Source organism: Tenrec ecaudatus, chromosome 5 (assembly GCF_050624435.1).
Source record: "Tenrec ecaudatus isolate mTenEca1 chromosome 5, mTenEca1.hap1, whole genome shotgun sequence".
Lineage (NCBI taxonomy): Eukaryota > Metazoa > Chordata > Mammalia > Afrosoricida > Tenrecidae > Tenrec > Tenrec ecaudatus.
In genome coordinates this window covers 63,129,257-63,149,426 of record NC_134534.1, presented here as the reverse complement: position 1 = coordinate 63,149,426, position 20,170 = coordinate 63,129,257, and the positions used below count along the sequence as shown (strand labels likewise).

The following is a 20,170-nucleotide window of genomic DNA, read 5'->3' as shown; positions in this document are numbered from 1 at the left end:
TTTTATTTTGTTTTGGTTTGATCCTGGGTTTTTCACGTTGCCTTATCATGCTTTACTTTGTCTTTCTGCGATATCGTCTAACATCTGTTCAATGCTCAGATGCAGTCGATTAACATGGCCCTTCTAGTCATAATTCCTTATGTGATGTATTATGCATTCTGGACTCTATGCCTGTGGCTATAATCTCCAGCTGGGGGGAGCGCTCTGCTGTGTTAATGCACAGGATTAAAGTAGGATTAGCTCCCAGCCTTAGTAGAGGATGCGAACCAAAGTACACTCTTTGTCTCCTTGGAGGGTGCAGTTTGTTGAAAGACAAGCTGCACCAAAGAACAGTTCTTCAGTGGATCAGAGCCATCTTGGAAACAAAGAGGAAACCTAGGACTATTGAGACCTCTGTTTGCAGTGCTGAGGCCAAGAACAAAAAGACCAGAGCCTGTGGCACTGAGACCACCAGACAGACCAAAGAATCCAATTTAAGACCAGAGGCTGAGGCTAGTAGACAATTAGATGGAACAGGGAAGCAACACTGAGACTGTGGGGCTTTGAGGGAGAATAGTCGTAGCCATTTACGTTGTTGAGAAAATATTTACAGGGAATAAGTTGTTTGTCTTGCAAAACTTTATCGTGAGATTTCTGCTGTGGTTTCTATTATCAAGGCCAAGTTTTCCAGGTACCAATCCTCTTATTGTTTGCTTTCATCTTTTGCATGCCACGACCCCGATTGCACATTTGATCAATTTCAGGCACAGAAGTTGGTAAAAGCTTCAATTTCTTCATCTGTGACATTAGTGTTGGTGCAAAAATTTGACTAGCAATTGTATTCATTGGTTTTCCTTGATGGTGAGTGTGGATATTATCTTATCATTGATGGCATTGTACTTCAAAATACATCTTCACATGCTCTTTCTGACAATGTGATGCTGGTCCTCTTGAATTTTTCATTTCCAACATTGTAGGCCATATGTTTGCCCAATTCAAAATGGCCAATACTTACCCATTAATTTCAACTCGCTAAGGTCTAGGAGTCCTGGTGCCCTAATGGTTATGTGTTGGACTGATAACTGCACAGTGAGCAGTTCATAACCACCAGCTGTTCCTTGGGAGATAGATGAGGCTTTCTATTTCTGTGAAGAGTTACAGTTTCAGAAACCCACAGGGCCATTCTCTCCTGCCCTGTAGGGTCACCATGAGTCAGAATTGACTCAATGTCAGTGAGTTTAGGGAACCAATCTTTATGTGTTTCCTTTCATGCTGGACAACCTCTCACTTCAATTCATTATCCATAGATTCAATGCTCTGATTATACTCACAGCTATTTCTTACCATTTTAAGTTGTATCATATCCACAGATGAAGGTCTTAAAAGCTATACCCATCCTTCACATAATTAAGGTGGCCTCTACCTTGAAGAGGCAGCTCTTCCTCAGTGAGATAGCCCTTCCTCAGTATTATTTTGAGTGCCTTCTAACCTGCTGGTGTTATTGGGTAAGCATTGGACTGCTAACTACAAGGTCATCAACTTAAACCCATCAGTCCCTCGTGGGGAGAAAGATGAGGCTCCCATAAAAAGTGACAGCCTTGGAGAGTCAATGTAAAGTTTCTATCAGTTAGAGTCAACTGCAGTGGTGTGAGTTTCTTTCTCCTTCTTCTTTTAATTTTATTTTTCAGCTTTCGGGCTTAATCTTCCAATACTATATAAAACAATATCAAGCTGCTATATATATGATTTTTCACTGGCCATTTTTTAAATGAGTAGAACACTAGGTTCCTTTTCTTGGTCTGTAACCTTCTCACCATGCGTGATCATACTGCTATTTGAAATATTGATGGCATAATTTCTGGCAAAAATCAAGCAACAAGAGGATGAAACTGACAGAGAAGTGGTGAATAAGAAATATAGTAATTTCTAATCTGTAATACAATATGCATGGTGGTAGGATTTTGAAATAAAACATTACTATAATCTTTAATAAATGTTACTTTATTATGTAATGTTTGCTAACATTTTTTCTTGGGTGATAAAAATCAATGAATATTTTTTTCAGGTATAGAATACATTCATTGAAGACTCTTTTGTAAACCTCATTAAAATATAAGCAGTTATGTGCTCCTTGTCACTTATGAAAGGAATTCAAACTTCCTGGGAAAATGGAATTAAAAGATAATAGGCTCTTTTCGTGAACTCTTTGAAACATCCCTGTCTACACATAACAGTTACAATGTGAGATACAGTTGTTATGTATTGGGAGGCCAATTATGGAGATGTTTAAATTCATATATAATAAGAACAACTTTACTATTATTTGTTACTGGAAATTATTAATATATTATATATTATAAATATATTATATTATATATGTATTCATGTACCACATAATGTTTACAAAATACAAGCATCTGTACAGAGTCTGCCCTTGGGAAGCTTATAAGTATGCAAGAGAAACATACCCTTAAATTAACAGTTAAAAAGAACAAGTTAAAGACCATTTCTTTAGGGTTAAGGTTGTTAATGAAAGACAACATAAATCTCTGTCATTTCAAATCACAAATTTGTCTTGCCCATATGTAAACAAAGTTGCCCTTAACATACATGTAAACCAACTTGAAAGTGTTTATACTGAATATTGAATGATTCCAGGTTAACCGATAGTCCCCACTCAGTAAACTAAATGTCATATTTAGAATATACTTTCAGATCCTTCAACAGGAGGAATCACATGATAATTACAGTTTAAAAGCTGAGAGGGTTTCTTTTCTATTTTTAATCCTTCTGTCAATGACATCATTTATTGCTTACTGGAAACTGATTCAGGAAATCATGTTGGTCCACTAAGCACTTCAGATAAGGTGATTCCATGAAGCATTCCAAGATTATCATAAGGAATTGCTTTTGTAGATCATAAAAAGGAAAAGAAATAGAATATGGCCCATGAAGGAGTTTACAGTTTTACAGCTCCTCCCCCTGAGGCACATAAGTCACTCAGTGACAGTTAACTTTGGGTTATCACTCACAGATTGAAAGCAAACAGTCGTCACACGCTCCTCAGGGCCCGAGGTGCCACTTGCATGCGTGTCTCTAAATCAATGATGAGGGTGTCTGACCCGATCCTGGACATGGAAATGGCAAATTACAGTGAAGTTCTGGACCCGACTTACACGACCTTGGAGTTCGAAACGATGCAGATTTTATATAATTCAAATGGTGAGTTCTCCCTGCTTATTGATATAAAGAAGAAAGTCAGGGTAAAGTAAAACTGAGTTTCCCAAAGGGAGAGTTCAACGTCTTTTTGCCAGAGGATTAAGGCCTCACTTTGTAAGGGCACACATCTGAGATTTTGCTCCTCATTACTATGCTTAAATTAATAATGCTACAGTAACTGTGTGCTTGACATAGACAAAGCCGAGTTATGTGTAGTAGTAAGTGTAGAAGCCTGCCATGAGAGGCAAAACAGAGCAGCTTCAACAGTGTGTTTTTCTTGCTTTCAATCGTTGTAATAGGTAGTATTGGCAGTTAGCGTACGCAAGTCTGTTTTCTATGCAGTATTTAAAATGACGTGTAGAATAAAGTTTCTGTGTGACACTCGGGAGGTTTACTGATCGCCTCCTCCTTTCATTATTGCAGTTTCAATGCTGGTGATGGGGAACTGTGTTTACATTTATTATCACATTTTCACATTGAACAGAAATATGAGAGGAAATGAAGATTTACATTATAACTTCCCTTGACAGGCTAATGGTTAGCTGCACAGAGCACTCGATACACTGTAACTTCTTAACTTTAAATAAGACATGGGTTGTTGACTATTTAAGTCTTTATATAATAATATAATTTATCATTGACTTTGATTTTATAATTTTGATCTGAATTTTATATCTCATCTAAGATAAGAGCCTCTTCTAGTAGTTACATATAATTTGGAAAAAGTGGTGTGTGTGTGTGTGTGGTTCAGGGCTGAGAAAGCATATTGTACTAAGAATGTTTTAACATTTTAATATGCTGCTCCATTTGTATTATTGACACTTGTATTACAATAAATAGAATAGCTTATTAGTGAAAATTTCTGTAAAATTGTTAGAAAATAAATACTAGAACTGTAGCAAACAAAGTTAAAATGAACTTAGAGGGAAACTCAATAAGTTGGTTCCTATAGTTGGACTTCGGTTCAACCATATATACATATATATGTATAAAAACCTATATATATATGCGTGTATTTGTGTGCATATATTTTCTTCATTACCTTCACGACTTTCTAAAAAATGACTAGTGAATAGCAGGGACATATTTCTTAGAAACATGTACTAAAAAACAGACTATATTTATTTCCAAGATGTTGTCTAGTGAGGATTAATTTGTTTTCTGTAATAATATTATCAATTATGTATAAATGAGTTTAAATTTGAAGCAAGGGTTGAATTTATTTTTAATATAATCAATCTTAAATGCTTCTTATTACCATATTTCTAGTATTTGTTTTAATGTTACCAATAGAAAAACACCTACCATTAAAATCTTTTCGATGATTTACTTTAAGCACATTCTCAGTAAAAACTTTTACATGAAATTATATAAGACAATATCTGTCCAAAAACAAAAAGATTTGTAGCATGAATATAATTGACACATCACAGTTTGGGTATCATGATTTTATGATAGAATGGGGGAATTGTATTATAATGATAGTATTAAAATTAATTTTATATTATGTTGTCATATTCAGTATCATTTCATTGTATACACATTTTCAAGAATATAATCAATAATATTAGCTCATTTATGAACTACTTATCTGACCCAAACTCACTGTGTCTGAGTCAGTTTCACCTCACAGCAGCTCTATAGGACAGGGTAGAAAGGCCCCTTTGGATTTCCAAGGTTGTACATCTTAAAAGATGCAGAAAGCTTCATCTTTCTCCCAAAGAGTGACTAGTAGGCTCAAACTGCTGGCCTTTTGGTTTGCAGCCCAATTCTTAACTCTCTACACTATTAGGCACCTTAAGAACTACTTAGTTAGCATAAATATTCATGTGCCATTTCTAAAGTTCCTTAAGAAGCTTCGAAATCTGTTTGTGGTGCTCACTAGGTGCTGGACACTATCATGAGGGCGATTGCATAGAATGCTGAAGGAGACAAACACAATCTCAGACACTAGGAAGCTAATTCTAGTGAGCAACTCAATACATTATATGATTTCAGATAAATTGTTATTGAAAATTAAACAGAGTTCAGATCTAGTGGGAACTGAGCCCTTTACTTCCTATTTTAAACTGTGAAAGGTTAGAAAGGAAATTCATTTTCCATTCAACAATTGCATATATTTCTTATTTATATATATTCATATAATATGTATATATATTTTCATGAAAATAATTTTAATGTCCTCATTGTGAGGGATCTCTTCCCAGTCACTCCATGGATTCCTTGTTTCTCTTCATCCTTCTTTCCTGCCCTGTCCTGTCTTATGAAGGTACCCTAGTGGTGCAGGGTGTTAAGCACCGGCTGCTAACCAGAGGGAGATGGTAGAGACCCCCAACTGTGCACGGGGAGACCGAGGAGAAGAACTGCTTTCGTAGAGACTTGCCGGCGCAGATGCCTCACCGAGCACTTCCACTCTGTCCTTTAGGTGACGACGAGTCCGAATCTTGACCAGAGTGTCATTTCTTGAGTTTCCTGCCTTTGTGATTTTTTGGTCTCCTATGTTTGATTTTCCAAACAGTGTTCTCCTTCCCAGTGTTATGTTTTTCATAGGCCTGCCTATAGTTTAGCTGAAAGATAATCCAAGGGAGTGAGTTCACTTCCACGTTTGAAGGGTGTCCAAGAGTCATAGTATTGGATATTCCATTAACTTTTATCAGATCAGTAACTCTGATCGTTTTGGTGATTTTGAACCCTGGTCTATATATTTTTCTTTCCCTCTGTCCAGACCTACTGTGTGACCCAGATCACAGTGGTTGGTAGGGCACCATCTAACCCTTGTGACTAATTCTTCACTGAGGCTTTGATTTTCTGCACTCTTCTTCGCTCTGCATGGGGAGATCCCAATTGCTGCACCTTAGAGGATTTCACAAGCTTTTAGAACCCCAGTTGTTACTCACCAAAATAGCATGTACAACATTGTCATTGTGAACTATGCTATGATTTAGATGGCCCTGAAAGTATGATCCTAAGTCCCTGAATTTAATGATTAATTCTTTTAAGGTGTTTAGCTATGGCTGATAAGATTTCATAACTTTGCTCCTATATGATATATTATATAATTGATTTATCATTAATATGCAATATCTAATATAATATATATTATGTAATCTATGAACCTATAGACACTCAAAAGCTGTCCTATTCACCATCCCAATTTCTTTAACTTGCATGCCCATGTATCTACCAATAGATTAAGGTTTGTTGGTACTCTTATTGGAGGATTTTATACATATGAAGTATTGCCTTTAACTCTTGTGCATCTCCCTGTCTCTTCCTGCATTGGTCTGGTTGTGTTGACCTCTCAGTATCTGTATATTGCCTTCAGCAAGTTAATACATATCTACCCTCTAGTTAGTGATTATTCCCTCTTCCTCTCCCATCCATGTTAAGTATAAAAGAATGATCATTACTCTATGTAGCTCTTCTCCTGGATTTTTTAATAATATGGATCTTATACAATATTTAGGGAGTGATTTATGTAAATATGTGTTCAGAGAAAGTCTCAGAAAAAATGTAAGGTTTGAGCAGAAATCGTATAGCTAACATGAGTAAAATCTTGAGGAAGAATTATAATTTCAAGTTGAAGGGCCAGCAAGTGTGAATGATCTGAGATGGGATAGGCTTCCAGGGAAAGCAACAAAACAAAACATTGCTACAGAATACTTAACAGGAGGGAAAATGGTGCCCCCTTATAAACTAAGGAGCTAGGCTGAGCTTCATCATGAAGGGTTCTACAGGCCAGAGTAACATATGTTGACGTAATTCTGTCTCGGATGACATGATATAAAATTTCATACATTAAGCTCACTCAGGGGAGGGGAAGGGGTTGTGGAATTAATAAACAATGGGATAGTAGGAGTACAATCAGGGAAATCAGAAAGGACACTTGCAATCATCCCCGGGGAAGGGTATAGTCTATAACCTTTGGAATGATCAAGTGAATGATAAGGGGTCCCCCCCCAAAAAAAAACTAGATAAAAGCTCCATTGGGTGGAACCTTTTTTTGGTTCATCATTTTATTAAGGGCTCCTCATGAAACTCTTATCACAATCCATCCATCCATCCATAGTGTGAAGCACTATGTTTTTTTGTAGTGTGCATTTTTCCTGCTAGGCAAGCATCAAATAACTCACTCTGAGTTAGTGTGCACAGTGGCGTTGCATTGGGAACGTTCTTTCTGGTCACGGTGAATTTTTTTGTGAAAGAAGTTTTGCTCAAACCTCATTTGCTGTGGTGGTCCATTTAAGAGAAGAGTGTGCTGCTATGAAATTTTGTTTCGTGCTCGGGAAAAATGGTTCCGAAACTGTTGAGATGTTGAACAGAGCTTACAAGGACATCTCAATGGGAAAAACTCTAGTGTATGAGTGGTGTTCTCATTTCAAAAAAGGTGAAATACCGATTGATGACAAACCTCATTCTGGACATGCGTCATCTTCCCAGAGGGACAAAAATGTCAACTTGTAGTGCATTGGGAGTTTGATCTCTCAGGTCAGATTGTTAATCACACTTTCTATTTAGATGTTCTGAAAGATTGCATAACAGTGTGCAACCAAAAAAAAAGCCTGATTTGTGGCAGATCAAGGCCTGGTTTTGACACCACGACAATGTACCTGCTCATGCAGTCATCTCAAAAAGTGCACCACTTTTTGGCAAAACACAGCATGCCTCTCTTGTCCCATGCACCCGACGCACCTGACCTTGCTCTTTAGGACTTCTCTTTGTTTCTGGGAATGGAGAGAGACATGAAAGGACAGTGATTTGACACATAGAAGAGGCTAAGGAAAAAAAGAGGGTGGTGTTATCAGCCATCCAAACCGAGGTTGAAAAATGTTTCCAAGAATGGAATATCAGATTTGACGAATGTATTAAGTATAACGGAAAGTATTTTGAAGATGATAAGATTGTTTTGAAATAAACTTTAAATACATAGCTTTGAAAGACCAAATTCCAGTCCTTTTTGGGTTCCCCCTCACGTGTGCATGTATGCTTGTGTGTGTGTGTTGCCTCCACTAATGGGGTAGGTGGAGATGAAGGATGAAGGTGAGATTTCAAGGAAGACTGCCTGGTTTGGGTGCTGAGCATCTTGATAACCATGGAGGACCCTGAGGGGAGAACATGCCTTAGGGGAAAATCAAAAGTTTCTGTTTTTGCTATATTATTTTGTGATTCCTATTAGACATCAAAATGATGGTGTTAGACAGAGTGTTTGTTATTTCAGATGGACACTCATGGGCAACATCAGGACCAGCAATAACATTTGGAGATTTTTTAATCATAGGTGTTATTTAAGTCATAGGATTAGATGAGCTTCCAGAGGGAAAGGGTACAAAAGGCTGGCTAAGCCCTGTAGTCCCTAAAACTGAGAAGAAGCTTGTATGGAAGCCTACCAGGGAAAAGGGAAAACCTGTACTGGAGACTAGCAGGGAAAAGGGAAAACCTGTACAGGAGACTAGCAGGTAAAAGGGAAAACCTGTACTGGAGACTAGCAGGTAAAAGGGAAAACCTGTACTGGAGACTAGCAGGTAAAAGGGAAAACCTGTACAGAGGACTAGCAGGTAAAAGGAGAGTAAGGATGTGGGTCCAAAAGGCTAAGAACGAGCTTCAAGCCTATAAATATTTAGGAGGCAATGTCATCCAGAAACAGTAGTAATTAATTCCATTCTTTTTCTTTCATAGATAATTCTACCCCAGAAACAACAAGTATGAATACCACAGACAATGGTATTAACTGTCTGTGCGCTATATGTGGGGACAGAGCGACAGGAAAGCACTACGGAGCATCGAGCTGCGATGGGTGTAAGGGCTTCTTCAGGCGCAGCATACGCAAGAGTCATGTTTACTCCTGCAGGTACTAGAAATGCTCCTTGAGCAAGGTTTCATAGTTTCTTGAAAGAAATAAAGACATGAGACATAGATTTTTTCTGACATCGAATTTTTTAATTCTCTGGATTAAATCTAAAACCTACATTAAATGTGAGACTGTGGGTAAGACTGTAATACTGTATATGTCACACCTTTGTAATATGCTATTAAAATAATATCTCGTCAACATGACTAGCACAACGAAGGCGTAGATAACGCACTTTGATTTATTTAATATGAAAATTCTTGAATGTGGATATCCAGGTTAACTGGGGGCTATTAAATAAAGGATTATTTGTACTTAAAAATCCTGTGTTTGCTAATTTATGGGAAGCATATTGATAATTATTATTCTGTTTGACAAAAACAACCTAGATATTTGGGAAGAAGTAAACTCTTTTGCAATATGGTATCACTCGATTACTAGGAGTGTAAAAGAGTTAATATACAACTTCTCAAATATCTAACTAGTGTTCTTTATTAATTTTTCCATGAGAGCTTGAAGTAGGTTAAAGAAAAAAAAGTAAATCACTCACTGGAAAATCTTGGTTAAAGAAAGAAAAACAGAAAACAAGCATATAGACAGACTTTTCTTTTGTAAATGCCAACCGTCTAGGGGTAAAAGTAGAACAATTTCCCTTGCATAAAGTAATTTCTCTCCGATTACATTAAATACTGCATGCTCTGGAAAAATTAACTATATACAACATAAAAAGCAAACACTTTTGAGTCATGTGCTTGGTCATCTACATATACACACACACACACACGCATTTATTGGTTTAAGAATGTGGATGTGCGTGCATATATATTCATATACATGGGTAAATAACATACAGTGATTCAAAGCATCTAAATCAACAGCAAGTTGTAAGCATCAAATAGTGTCAGCACAAAGGTTTTTCAGGAATGTCTTCCTCCCTATAAGGGTAGAGGTGGAAAGAAGTGTTCCCATAGCAACTTTCGGAATTTAAGAATATACTCCAACAACGTGCCTGGTTTATATCCCTGTGCTCTCCCGTCTTTACATACTTCTTGACATATTTTGATATTAAGCAAACTCTGATTTTTCACTTAGGGGTTTTAACTTAATATACTTGGTGTAATCTTAAAGGGCAGAGATGTTTTTAAAACTCATATATTGCTGTCCACAAATTCATTAATTCCTGAGATCTATAAAATGCCATCTCCACTAGCCATATCATACTGACATTGAACACACCCCCTCAGAGCACTTTAAATCCCTCTTTTTAATACTTCTCACATTTAGATTTTTCTCACGGCTATTAGTAAGCTCGTATATTTACTCCATTAGTAGTTTCCTTGAAGAGAGGAGTTAGGTAAATTTATTTCTTTAATGCCTACATCAGGATCATATACACAGTGGGTATTAATATATGTATATTGATTCAATTATTTTATTAACTTAAACTTAATTTCATCTGCTCTTAGGTTGTGTCTACTGGTATTTTGGTCTCTTGGATCATATGTTCACAAATGAATGATATGTTCCCCCCACCCCCCCATACAATAGAAGAGTGCTATTCTAGCTTAATCGAGTCATAGTAGGATTTATTTTTCATCAATTTCAAATAACTGCCCACATATTTAGAATAAATATCTTCTGCCATAAGTAGTATATTTCTTTATTTTCATTATTAATAATCAACTTCAGATAGGGATACACCAGCACTTTCAGAGCCCTGGTGGCAACGAACTATGCATGGAAAGGTCATGGTTTGGAGTAAACTTTATTTGGATGTGGCTACATTTAAAATTCATAGGAGAATTTTTACAAAGTGGAAACCATGAAAATAAAAATGCAGGCCTATGATGTTCTGATATTGTCTCCATAAAGCCAAAATAATTCAGCAATAAACAGGTTTTATTTATGCCAAAGTTTTATGGCATTTGACTTTCCTGATTCATAGTAGCATGATTATGGGACCTTGACAACACCCAAGATGGTCATTCAGAATGAAGTTATTATGAAAACTGAAGGAGAGATAGGATTTATATTTCCATCTATATATGCTGCTGATGAGATAATATGGAAATATCATAAGTAATTATTCTTATACATATTTTAGTCAGGCACATTTGACCATACTTATTTAACATATATGTATATGCCTTTTAATAAATATCTTTATGCAAATTAATACATCTTTGTTTGATATTCCAGGTTCAGTCGGCAATGCATTGTGGACAAAGACAAAAGGAATCAATGCAGATATTGTCGATTAAGAAAATGCTTTAGAGCGGGAATGAAAAAAGAAGGTAATAATAAGCTGATAATTAACCTTGTTGATGAAAAATTATAGCACACATAGTTTTCTTTTATTACAGTCACCTTTTCATGTGGGTCCTGTAATATTCCCAATTGTTACTTTGATGAAAAATCTATGACTCCTCAAGTTTAAGAAGTGAGCCCAAGGTCCTGCAGCTCATGAGGGTGGAGCCGGCCTAAATCTGGGGCCTGATTCCAGACAGCATTATCTCTACTGCTGTCTTTTCCTTGGCAAAACTACTACTAATAATTGCCTAAATAACATACCAATAAAGCTGTGTTCAAAAGTAAATTGTAAAAATCTATCAGTGAGTTTTAAATTATAAATGTATTTTTAAATTGCATTTTTTATTTCCAATAACAATTGGCTATTTTATTTAATTCATAAAAATTAAACAAGCATCTAATTTTCATTCACTCGTACATCAACACATACAAATATTCATTCATTCAGTACATATTTATTTAGTATTACTAGTTTCCAAGTAGTGTACCAAGTAGTGTACCAAGTGTGACCAAAAGAGACAAATTACCTTCCTTTCATGCTGAACATATTAAATGATCTGACTGAAATATTCTACATTATAAGTACAGTTAATTTACAAACCAATATGTTGAAAACATTATGAATATTTGGAGGGAGTAGCAGCTAGAAGATGTTTATGTATTTTACTTTTTATCAACTTAAAAATCAAATTCAATCAACCAGTTGTACTGCAAATGTGCAGTTTATCATGGAGGTCCATTTTGAACATAACCTTTTTCTCTCTGTGATTAATATTTTAAACTGACAAGAAACCCCATTCATTTTGTTTATTTTTAAAACACATAACAGCATCAGAGAAAAGAAAAACATGAATGTTACAGAATTATTAATTTTCTCACTTCAAATCAATTTATTTTTACTGTCATAAAAGCTCAGCAATTTTCAGGATTAATCACATACGTTTCCCATCATTGTCATCCATTTTTTTTAACCTGAGCACCAGATTCACTTCTGTAAAAGTTCCAGCAAATCACAATCTGTACGTCTTATGTGGACTTTAAATTTTGTAAAACAAAATTTTTTCCTAAAATAATAAAAATTATACCTTTACTGTTATAGAATAAGTTATGTATTAATTTTCCCTAAGCAGATTGAAATAACTGAGTGATTAAAGTTGATGTTTGTCTTATTTACTATAATCAAAGATCAAAACTAATTAATAGAGAATATATATACACACACATGATGTTATATCAAAAATTGTGGTAGTGGGAAGATTACAAATGTCCCCAATATCATTTACCTGTTTTAGAGATATGTTCATGACAAACAAACACAGCTAACATCTTCCTTTCTTATGTTGGCATAAAACTTCGTCAAGTGGTTTAAGCTAAAAATGAGTAACGATTTCTGTCAAAAATAAGTATAAGCTACCAGTGAATATAGTTTTACAATAAAATAATAACTCATTCCAATTTACAGCCTAAAGGTCATTATTTTCCTTTGCAACTGAATTGAGAGTTCATAGCGATTGGGGTTCATATGAGATTATCACCTGAGGGATATCTCCACCTGCTGCGCCATTTTCTTTATTCACATGTTTCAAGATGAGCATAAAATCCCAATATGAAAATAATCTTAACAAGACCCTTAAAGAAAGTGGGTACCTCTAATAAACAGAAATGCATCGCTCGCAGTTTAGGAAACCAGAAGTCTGGATTCAAAGCACTGGCTCCAGGGGAAGTCTTTCCTTGCTGTCAGCTGGAGAGGAAAGTCCTTGCCCTTTCAACCTACAATGTCAAGTTCCCTGGCTATCTCCCTGTGTGAGGCATCTCTCTTGTCCCTCCTTCCCCTTTGTGAGCTCTCTGATGCCGCAAAAGAGATGGACTCAAGAGACCGCTATACTAGCTCGAGCTCATCAATATCGCAAGGACAAGTGATTCATGCATGGGGTTACGACCACAGAAACAGAGATTAGGGACTACACCCATTTGGGGAGTTACCGTCCAATTCATAACATTCCACCTTTGACTGCCCCCACCAACACACACACACAGTGCATGTTCTCATCACATGTAAAACACCCTTACCCCATCACATTATCCCCAAAGTCTTAAATCAACTGCAAGGCCAGTCTCTCATCTTCTGAAATATCTAAATCAAATATGTATAAGACTTTAGGGGTATTTGTTCCTGCAGCAAAATTCCTCTTCATCTGTGAAGCTGTGAAATCTTGATTATAAATTGTCTGTTTCGAAAGTACAGTGGTAGAACATTTCCATTTTAATTCATTCCATATCACGTTACTTGCCATTTTTGCTAGTGTATCATAGGAAAAAGAAAATGAAGGTTTTATATTTCTATGACTCATATTTTCTTATAGTGAATATACACTTATCTTTGACCGGGTCAGATTCATAGGCAATACTCTTCTTGTAGTTATCTTAATGATTTTATTAACTTTGAGAAAAGTAAAGAAAACATCCTAGGAATGATACAGTGTGGTTGAACTGGCTGATCCAACAATTCCAATACGAATGACATAATGGAGTTCTAAACAGTAATACTTTATGAACTCCAGTAACAAGCCTGGCTCTTCCTCCTTTTCAAATTGGTACAGAATGAAAATATATCTTAGCTCACATACTCTCCCCAGCGCAAGACTTTAAAAGGGCCCCTTCTCACAGTCTTCAGAATTTATGTTTACTTACAACTGTATGTCTTGACATTTATTGAAGAGACTTGGTCAATAAAGACTATGATTTTCTCTCTTAGCTGTGCAAAATGAACGGGACAGAATAAGCACCAGAAGAAACACGTTTGACAACAGCAATAGTCCCTCCATTAACACGCTGGCCCAAGCTGAAGTTCTGTCTCGTCAGGTACCTGGTGCCCACGAGCATCCAACTTTGTTTCATATCAAGTCTATTTAGTAATTTATGACTCATAGGGACCATCTTAGACAGAGTAGAACTGCCCCTGTGAGTTTCGGAGGCTGTAGTTCTTTGCGGGATTACAGAGCCTCGCCTTTCTCCCATGGAGCGGCAGGTGGGTATAAACTGCTGACCTTACTGTACCAACCCATTACTCCACCAGGGCTCCTTTAAGCCTATTTTAAAAAGCCAGATATTTATTTAGACATAATGCATACTATTACAAGCATCTTAGCTGAAGCAAATTTATTCATGACTAATATGAATTATATTTATATTAAGTCAAGAGTTGAGTTCGAAGGTATGAGTGAGACTGCTTACTTTAGTTTTTATTTTCCCTGGAAAAGACCCTATTTTTAAAACAGCTACATGACTGACATGCATCTAAAATTGTTTTTAGAAAGTTTGTCCATAAGTTTGATTTAAAATACTGAATGCATACCACAATGCTTGGGGGGAAGTATTTGTTATGTTTCTGAAACAGTACAATCAGTTACCGTAACTTTGTAGGGGTTGGTTGAGAGTATCCCTCAGCGTCTCCTTCCTTAAAAATGTTTTGGATTCAAGAAATCATCTTGGCATCCTGGTCTATAAACCTGTTTAAGGGAAGAGGTATCATTCAGAAAATATGAGAAAAAGGCTGTTCCCATGACTTTGAATTTATAGAAAGAGAACATCAGTGATAAACAACAACAAGAAAACACACAAAATAGATTATTGATCATGTACATAAAAATAAATTATTGTGGCATCAGGAAAACAAAGAGATAGTTTATGTTAGCATTTTCTCAACAAGAAATACTAATGGTATTTTTCTATTATAAAGCTAATTATGAAATAGCTAAGTAGTTCATGAACTCCTATTAACCAACACACTTTCCATTTTGAAAATCCATGGGTAATATGATGAAATGAATATTCTCCTTATCATCATAACTGCATAACTGTCCTATAGAGTTTTTAGGATGACTTATGGGGGGCTGTGTGGGAATATTTCTTGCTCATACATGCATAAACACACACACATGTAAGTTCAATAATTAAGTTTGTAAGAACTATATGAACAATGCTTTTCTCAGCAAAAATCATTGTAGCATCACTTTTGTATGGCTCGAAGCTCTGAGCAATTGTACACCTAGGCTGCTGTACAATACGCTCATCAGACTATTGAGCTGTGGCTGATTTTCACAAGCTTTCCTTCAGTGCAACCATATAAGCAGCCCTGTCTTCCTGTCGAAGTCTTGTCTCACTGAGTCAGTAGAGTTTATCCACTGGGAGCATTTATTTCATAAACTTCAGAACATTTAAAAATGGAATTATTTCATAGGGATATCTTTTTTTAATTAAGCAAACAAAAACAGAGACTATTTCACTTGACTACAAGATACTTCTTTTAAAGCCATTTCGAATTAATGGAATTCCCCCAAAAGTTGTGCTAACTTAATTTACAGATTGAACTTTTAAAATTATACTGCTCCCAAAATAATGCCTGTGTCTTTAGTATTTTCAATTTAACTTATAAACTGACAGACCCTCTACCAAAGAAAAAGGGTTACTACGTGGACATTGCAAGAAAGTATGGCAATGATAGTACCTATTTCAATGACATTTACTTATTGCAATAATAAAACCAGGGCAATGTCGGCAATGTATTATCCAAAAAAGATTGATCAAAGTACTGTCCTTCTTAATGTTAGATATCTGCCACAAGTCCTGGGGCAAGCACTGACATAAATGTTAAGAAAATTGCAAGTATTGGGGATGTCTGTGAATCAATGAAGCAGCAACTCCTTGTCCTGGTGGAATGGGCCAAATATATTCCTGCCTTCTGTGAGTTACCACTGGATGATCAGGTACATATGAATGAAATTATAAGTGATTTTCACTAAATTGCTTCTTAGAGACTGTGTTCGTTGAATTACTACTCTTAGCAAATTTAGTATTTTGATAAAGGTTACTTTATCAAAATTCCCCTTTTGGATCTATCAAGAGACAATTTGCTGACTTTTTTTAAGAGTCTAACATACTTGTTGATTGGAAACAAGTTGAATAAGACTTAGATTATTCTGCCCCTTAAGAGTTTATAATACTTATGTGACGGTAAAATAAACGAGCTTTGTGAGCCAATGCATTGAAATGTAAATGTATAGGAGAAAGAGTCATGTCACACTGTTGTGGTTCAGTGTTTATTGAAAGTGACATATAATTTTTAGAAATACTAGGTTACTCTTAGATGGGAACCACACAGGATGTATTGGTGTTTTGGGGGGGCGTCTTATGAAATATATAATAATTTTCCCTTTATGTTTCCAATTTTATTCTAGCATTTACTGTATAAATATTAAATGTTTTCCAACGCAGTCTGTAATACTCAAATGAGAAATATAATTCAGATTTTTTTCTTGATTTTAATGCATATGTTTTCATTTTTTTTCTTTATATTCAATTTAATGTAAAATGATGTTTGGGGATCATTTTAATTATAGTTTAGGGATCTTAATTTCCTACTTAGTCTATACATTTTTAAGTTTCATGTAATTCTATTTAATAAGAAGTATGTACTTTTATTTTTGTAGATCAAAATATTTCTATTATTCCACATTATATTAACCATAATATTTACTCTGCCCAGGCATATTTTAGTAAATTTATCCTTATCATATATAAAAAAAATAGACATAGAAAAATGCTCAATTTTTTAATGAAAGCAATAGGGCTAATTATTTACATAATCATGGAAACTGTAGAAAGTTAGCACTTATATTTCTAAGGGTGCATTTCACATGGAGGGGAAGAATGCTATGAAATCTAAAATCATGTTTTTAATTGCCTTCCTGGTATGAGTCACTGTTATTGACATATCATAAAGATAGCTTAGCTTAGGAGGTTATGCCAGAGTGAATAATGCTAAATTGCTAAAACTGACTAGTCTCACCCCAAGTAATATAAGTAGGGTTGTATTATTTATCAGTTGTATAATTTTTATTATCAGTATTCTTTAGAAGTTGCTGACTTCTACAGATGAAAACAAGAATTGAAATATTGAGGAAGTGAAACCCAGTAATTGATCAAAATTGGTTTTTATGTACCTAACTCTTTTTTACTAATCAATTAATATTAATAGCAATGGATTAGTAAATGCCTGTAATGTATAAGGCATTTGGAAAGCAGCTATTGATTGCATTATCAAGTGCATTATTTTATGTAGTACTCTTAGGAGTTTTATAGCATAGCTTTTATTACCTAAATTTTACAGGTTACAAATATTCAGCCCTAGATCAGTTACATTTACTCGGTTAAACTAATCAAATAAATATTTATGAAGTGCCTACTTTTGTAATTTAAATACAGTGAGTACTCAGTACTACAAATAGATTGTCTCATTATTCTCATAAATTGGCATTTTGGAAGCAATGACCAGTAAAAAAAAGACATTTAAAAATCGTGAGTAGGTTATTTCTAGGTAGCCCCGCCTAAGAAATGCTATAAAAATACAATAAGATGAGTGGTCAGAGAGCAATTGGGGTTGAAGTAGTAAGACAGATGAGAAATTGAGGATCAGAGAAGATTTCTACTGAGAGCTGAATGACAGGCACCTAATCTTGGAAATCTAAGGCTACTGTATCAGAAACACCACAAGTGAAGGACTTCAACACAGAGAGATGTACTTTCCCACAATTTAGGAGGCTAGAAGTCAGAACTCAAGGTGTTGGCTTTAGAGAAAGGCTTACCGTGTCTCCTGGTTCTAGAAAGGTCCTAGGCACCATCAGGAGAGTACATACGCTACTCCTGGCTCTTCTTTCTCATTGGTAGTAGGCCTCTCTCAGCTACCATCTCTCATTTCTCCCTCTTTTTCATATCTTGAAAAAGGTATTCCAGATGGTGCCCCAGAAAACCCCCCTTATGGGACTATGATGGGCTTAAAGGCATTGTATTCCACTCAAAATTCTTTTACAACTGCTGGTTTAGCACAGCAGATTGCCTCTTGGACGATCACTACATAGGTGCCAAATTACATCATTATATAACTGCCAAACCATTGAGAATCATGTTGACACATATTTAGAGGGACATAATTCAATCCACGACACACCCTAGCATCTGAAAAGAAAGCATGTGTATTACAGGAATTGGATACTCAATGTTTCTGAGGTAGGCAAAATAGGCTTTGGGGAAAATGAGTAAGAGGGTGTGGCAAGATGAGATCAGAGATGTAGGGAGGAGCCAACACAGGAGACCTTCTCAGGCCTCTCGGAGGCTATTATTAAGTTTGTATTCTATTTTAAAAGCAATAAGAAACCGCTGAGGTATTTTCAATACAGTAATGTTAACTGAGCACTATTTTCATGTCCGTGCTGGAAGCTCTGTCAAAGGATGGAGGGTGGGGAAATCAGAAAGAAAGATTGGAGGCCAATTAGCTATTAAGAGTGCGTTCAGTAATCCCAGAGAAGGGTCCTAAGGGTTCGGGTTGTCAGGGTGATAATGGAGATAGATTGAATTGAATCACTTTGACATCATTTTGGAGAAATAGCCATGAGAATTTGCTATGGAATTAGAAGAGAGATGAAGCAAACAGAGGAATCACCATAGACTCTTGGTTTTCATGAGAATCAACACTTCAGATGGGGGTGCCATTTAATCATGAGATGATGAAATGTTGATGAAACAATACTTTGGAATATGTTAAAATTGAAATGCTTACTATTCTGTCCAGTAGTGATATTCAGTAGGTAAGTGGTTCTATAAGGCTAAATTGAATGATTTAGTGTAACGAGACATCCGATCTCGAAAGCAGCAGAACCCGGATCTGGATGAGAAAGCAAGCTTATTTTCTTTCCACTAAGTGCTATCTTTGCTCCTGTTTATGCAGTGTATTATGTGCTAGAAATCAGACTTTACTTTTTTTTTTCATTTAGTCCTCCTGACTCCACTTGAAGATTTTTATCACTATTTCTGTTTTCTCAATAAAAATCCACGCATCCCAAACATAGTAGTTAATTTACCCAAGGTTAAAGAGCTTGTAAGTAATCAAACTGGAGTTTGAATGCCCGTTTGTTTGATTCTGCGTCACTTCCAAACATAGTTATTCTGTGTTTTCTGAAATTTCCCTCTATTCTATTCATTCTCAGAGAGTTCTATCCTATTAAGGAGTTTATTCTATCCATTCTGTCTATATTCTGTTCACTTTTTGGTAGTTTTAAAATGAGAAAGGCAAAACTTCCTTGACATGGTAAAGTAAAAAATTAGAGGCTTACTCATCATAAGTGTCTTTGAGTATTATCTTTGGACAGACATATTTCTTCCAAGTTGTGTCCCCCAAATATAGGCCAAACTTAGTTGCTTGCTACACATGGTAAATGACTATAAACTCGGAGGTCAACAGAATTAGGTCAGGGGTTATTCTCCCTAAGGGCTATCAGCCATCTAGAGCAATCAGACTATATAGTCTGTCCCACCCTAAATAAGGGCCGCTCCCTTTTGATAAGGATAGTAGTAGATTGTTTACCTGAAGGAGAGCCCAGGGAGGTCAAGCCCACTCAAGGGTGACCAAGGTTAGGCCCCCATCATGAATCTAGGGTCTGCCCTGCCTGTCACATGTATACCCCTAGGCCCTCCTTTATCATGAGTATACCCCTAGGTCATTCCCTTCCTGTTACGCTTATGTCCATTGTATAATCCCCATTGCTCATATTGCTTGTTGCACAAGCCCTTCCTGTGACGTATGTCTTTACCTGTAATGAGCAGGCATGCACACCCCCAAAGATATATAAGCCTCGGTTAGCAAAAATGCCCCCTCTCTGCCCGCACTGTTTGTGAACCTGGCTGTTGAGATCCTGGCCAGCTAGGAGGTGAGCATGCTACCATGAAACGAGTCTGTCTTCTTTATTTTACTCTCTCCCA

At 36.1% G+C, this 20,170-nt stretch overlaps 1 protein-coding gene across 1 annotated transcript in view; it reads left to right on the top strand.

The window, feature by feature from the left end:
• The first annotated feature begins 3,083 nt into the window (after positions 1 to 3,083).
• The window catches only part of HNF4G (hepatocyte nuclear factor 4 gamma), a 28,517-nt gene continuing 11,430 nt past the window's right edge, over positions 3,084 to 20,170 (top strand). Inside the window, exons 1-5 of the mRNA XM_075550643.1 lie at positions 3,084 to 3,201; positions 8,875 to 9,046; positions 11,246 to 11,340; positions 14,112 to 14,218; positions 15,967 to 16,122. Coding sequence (XP_075406758.1) covers positions 3,084 to 3,201; positions 8,875 to 9,046; positions 11,246 to 11,340; positions 14,112 to 14,218; positions 15,967 to 16,122 — 648 coding nt within the window. The remainder of the gene's footprint in view (positions 3,202 to 8,874; positions 9,047 to 11,245; positions 11,341 to 14,111; positions 14,219 to 15,966; positions 16,123 to 20,170) is intronic.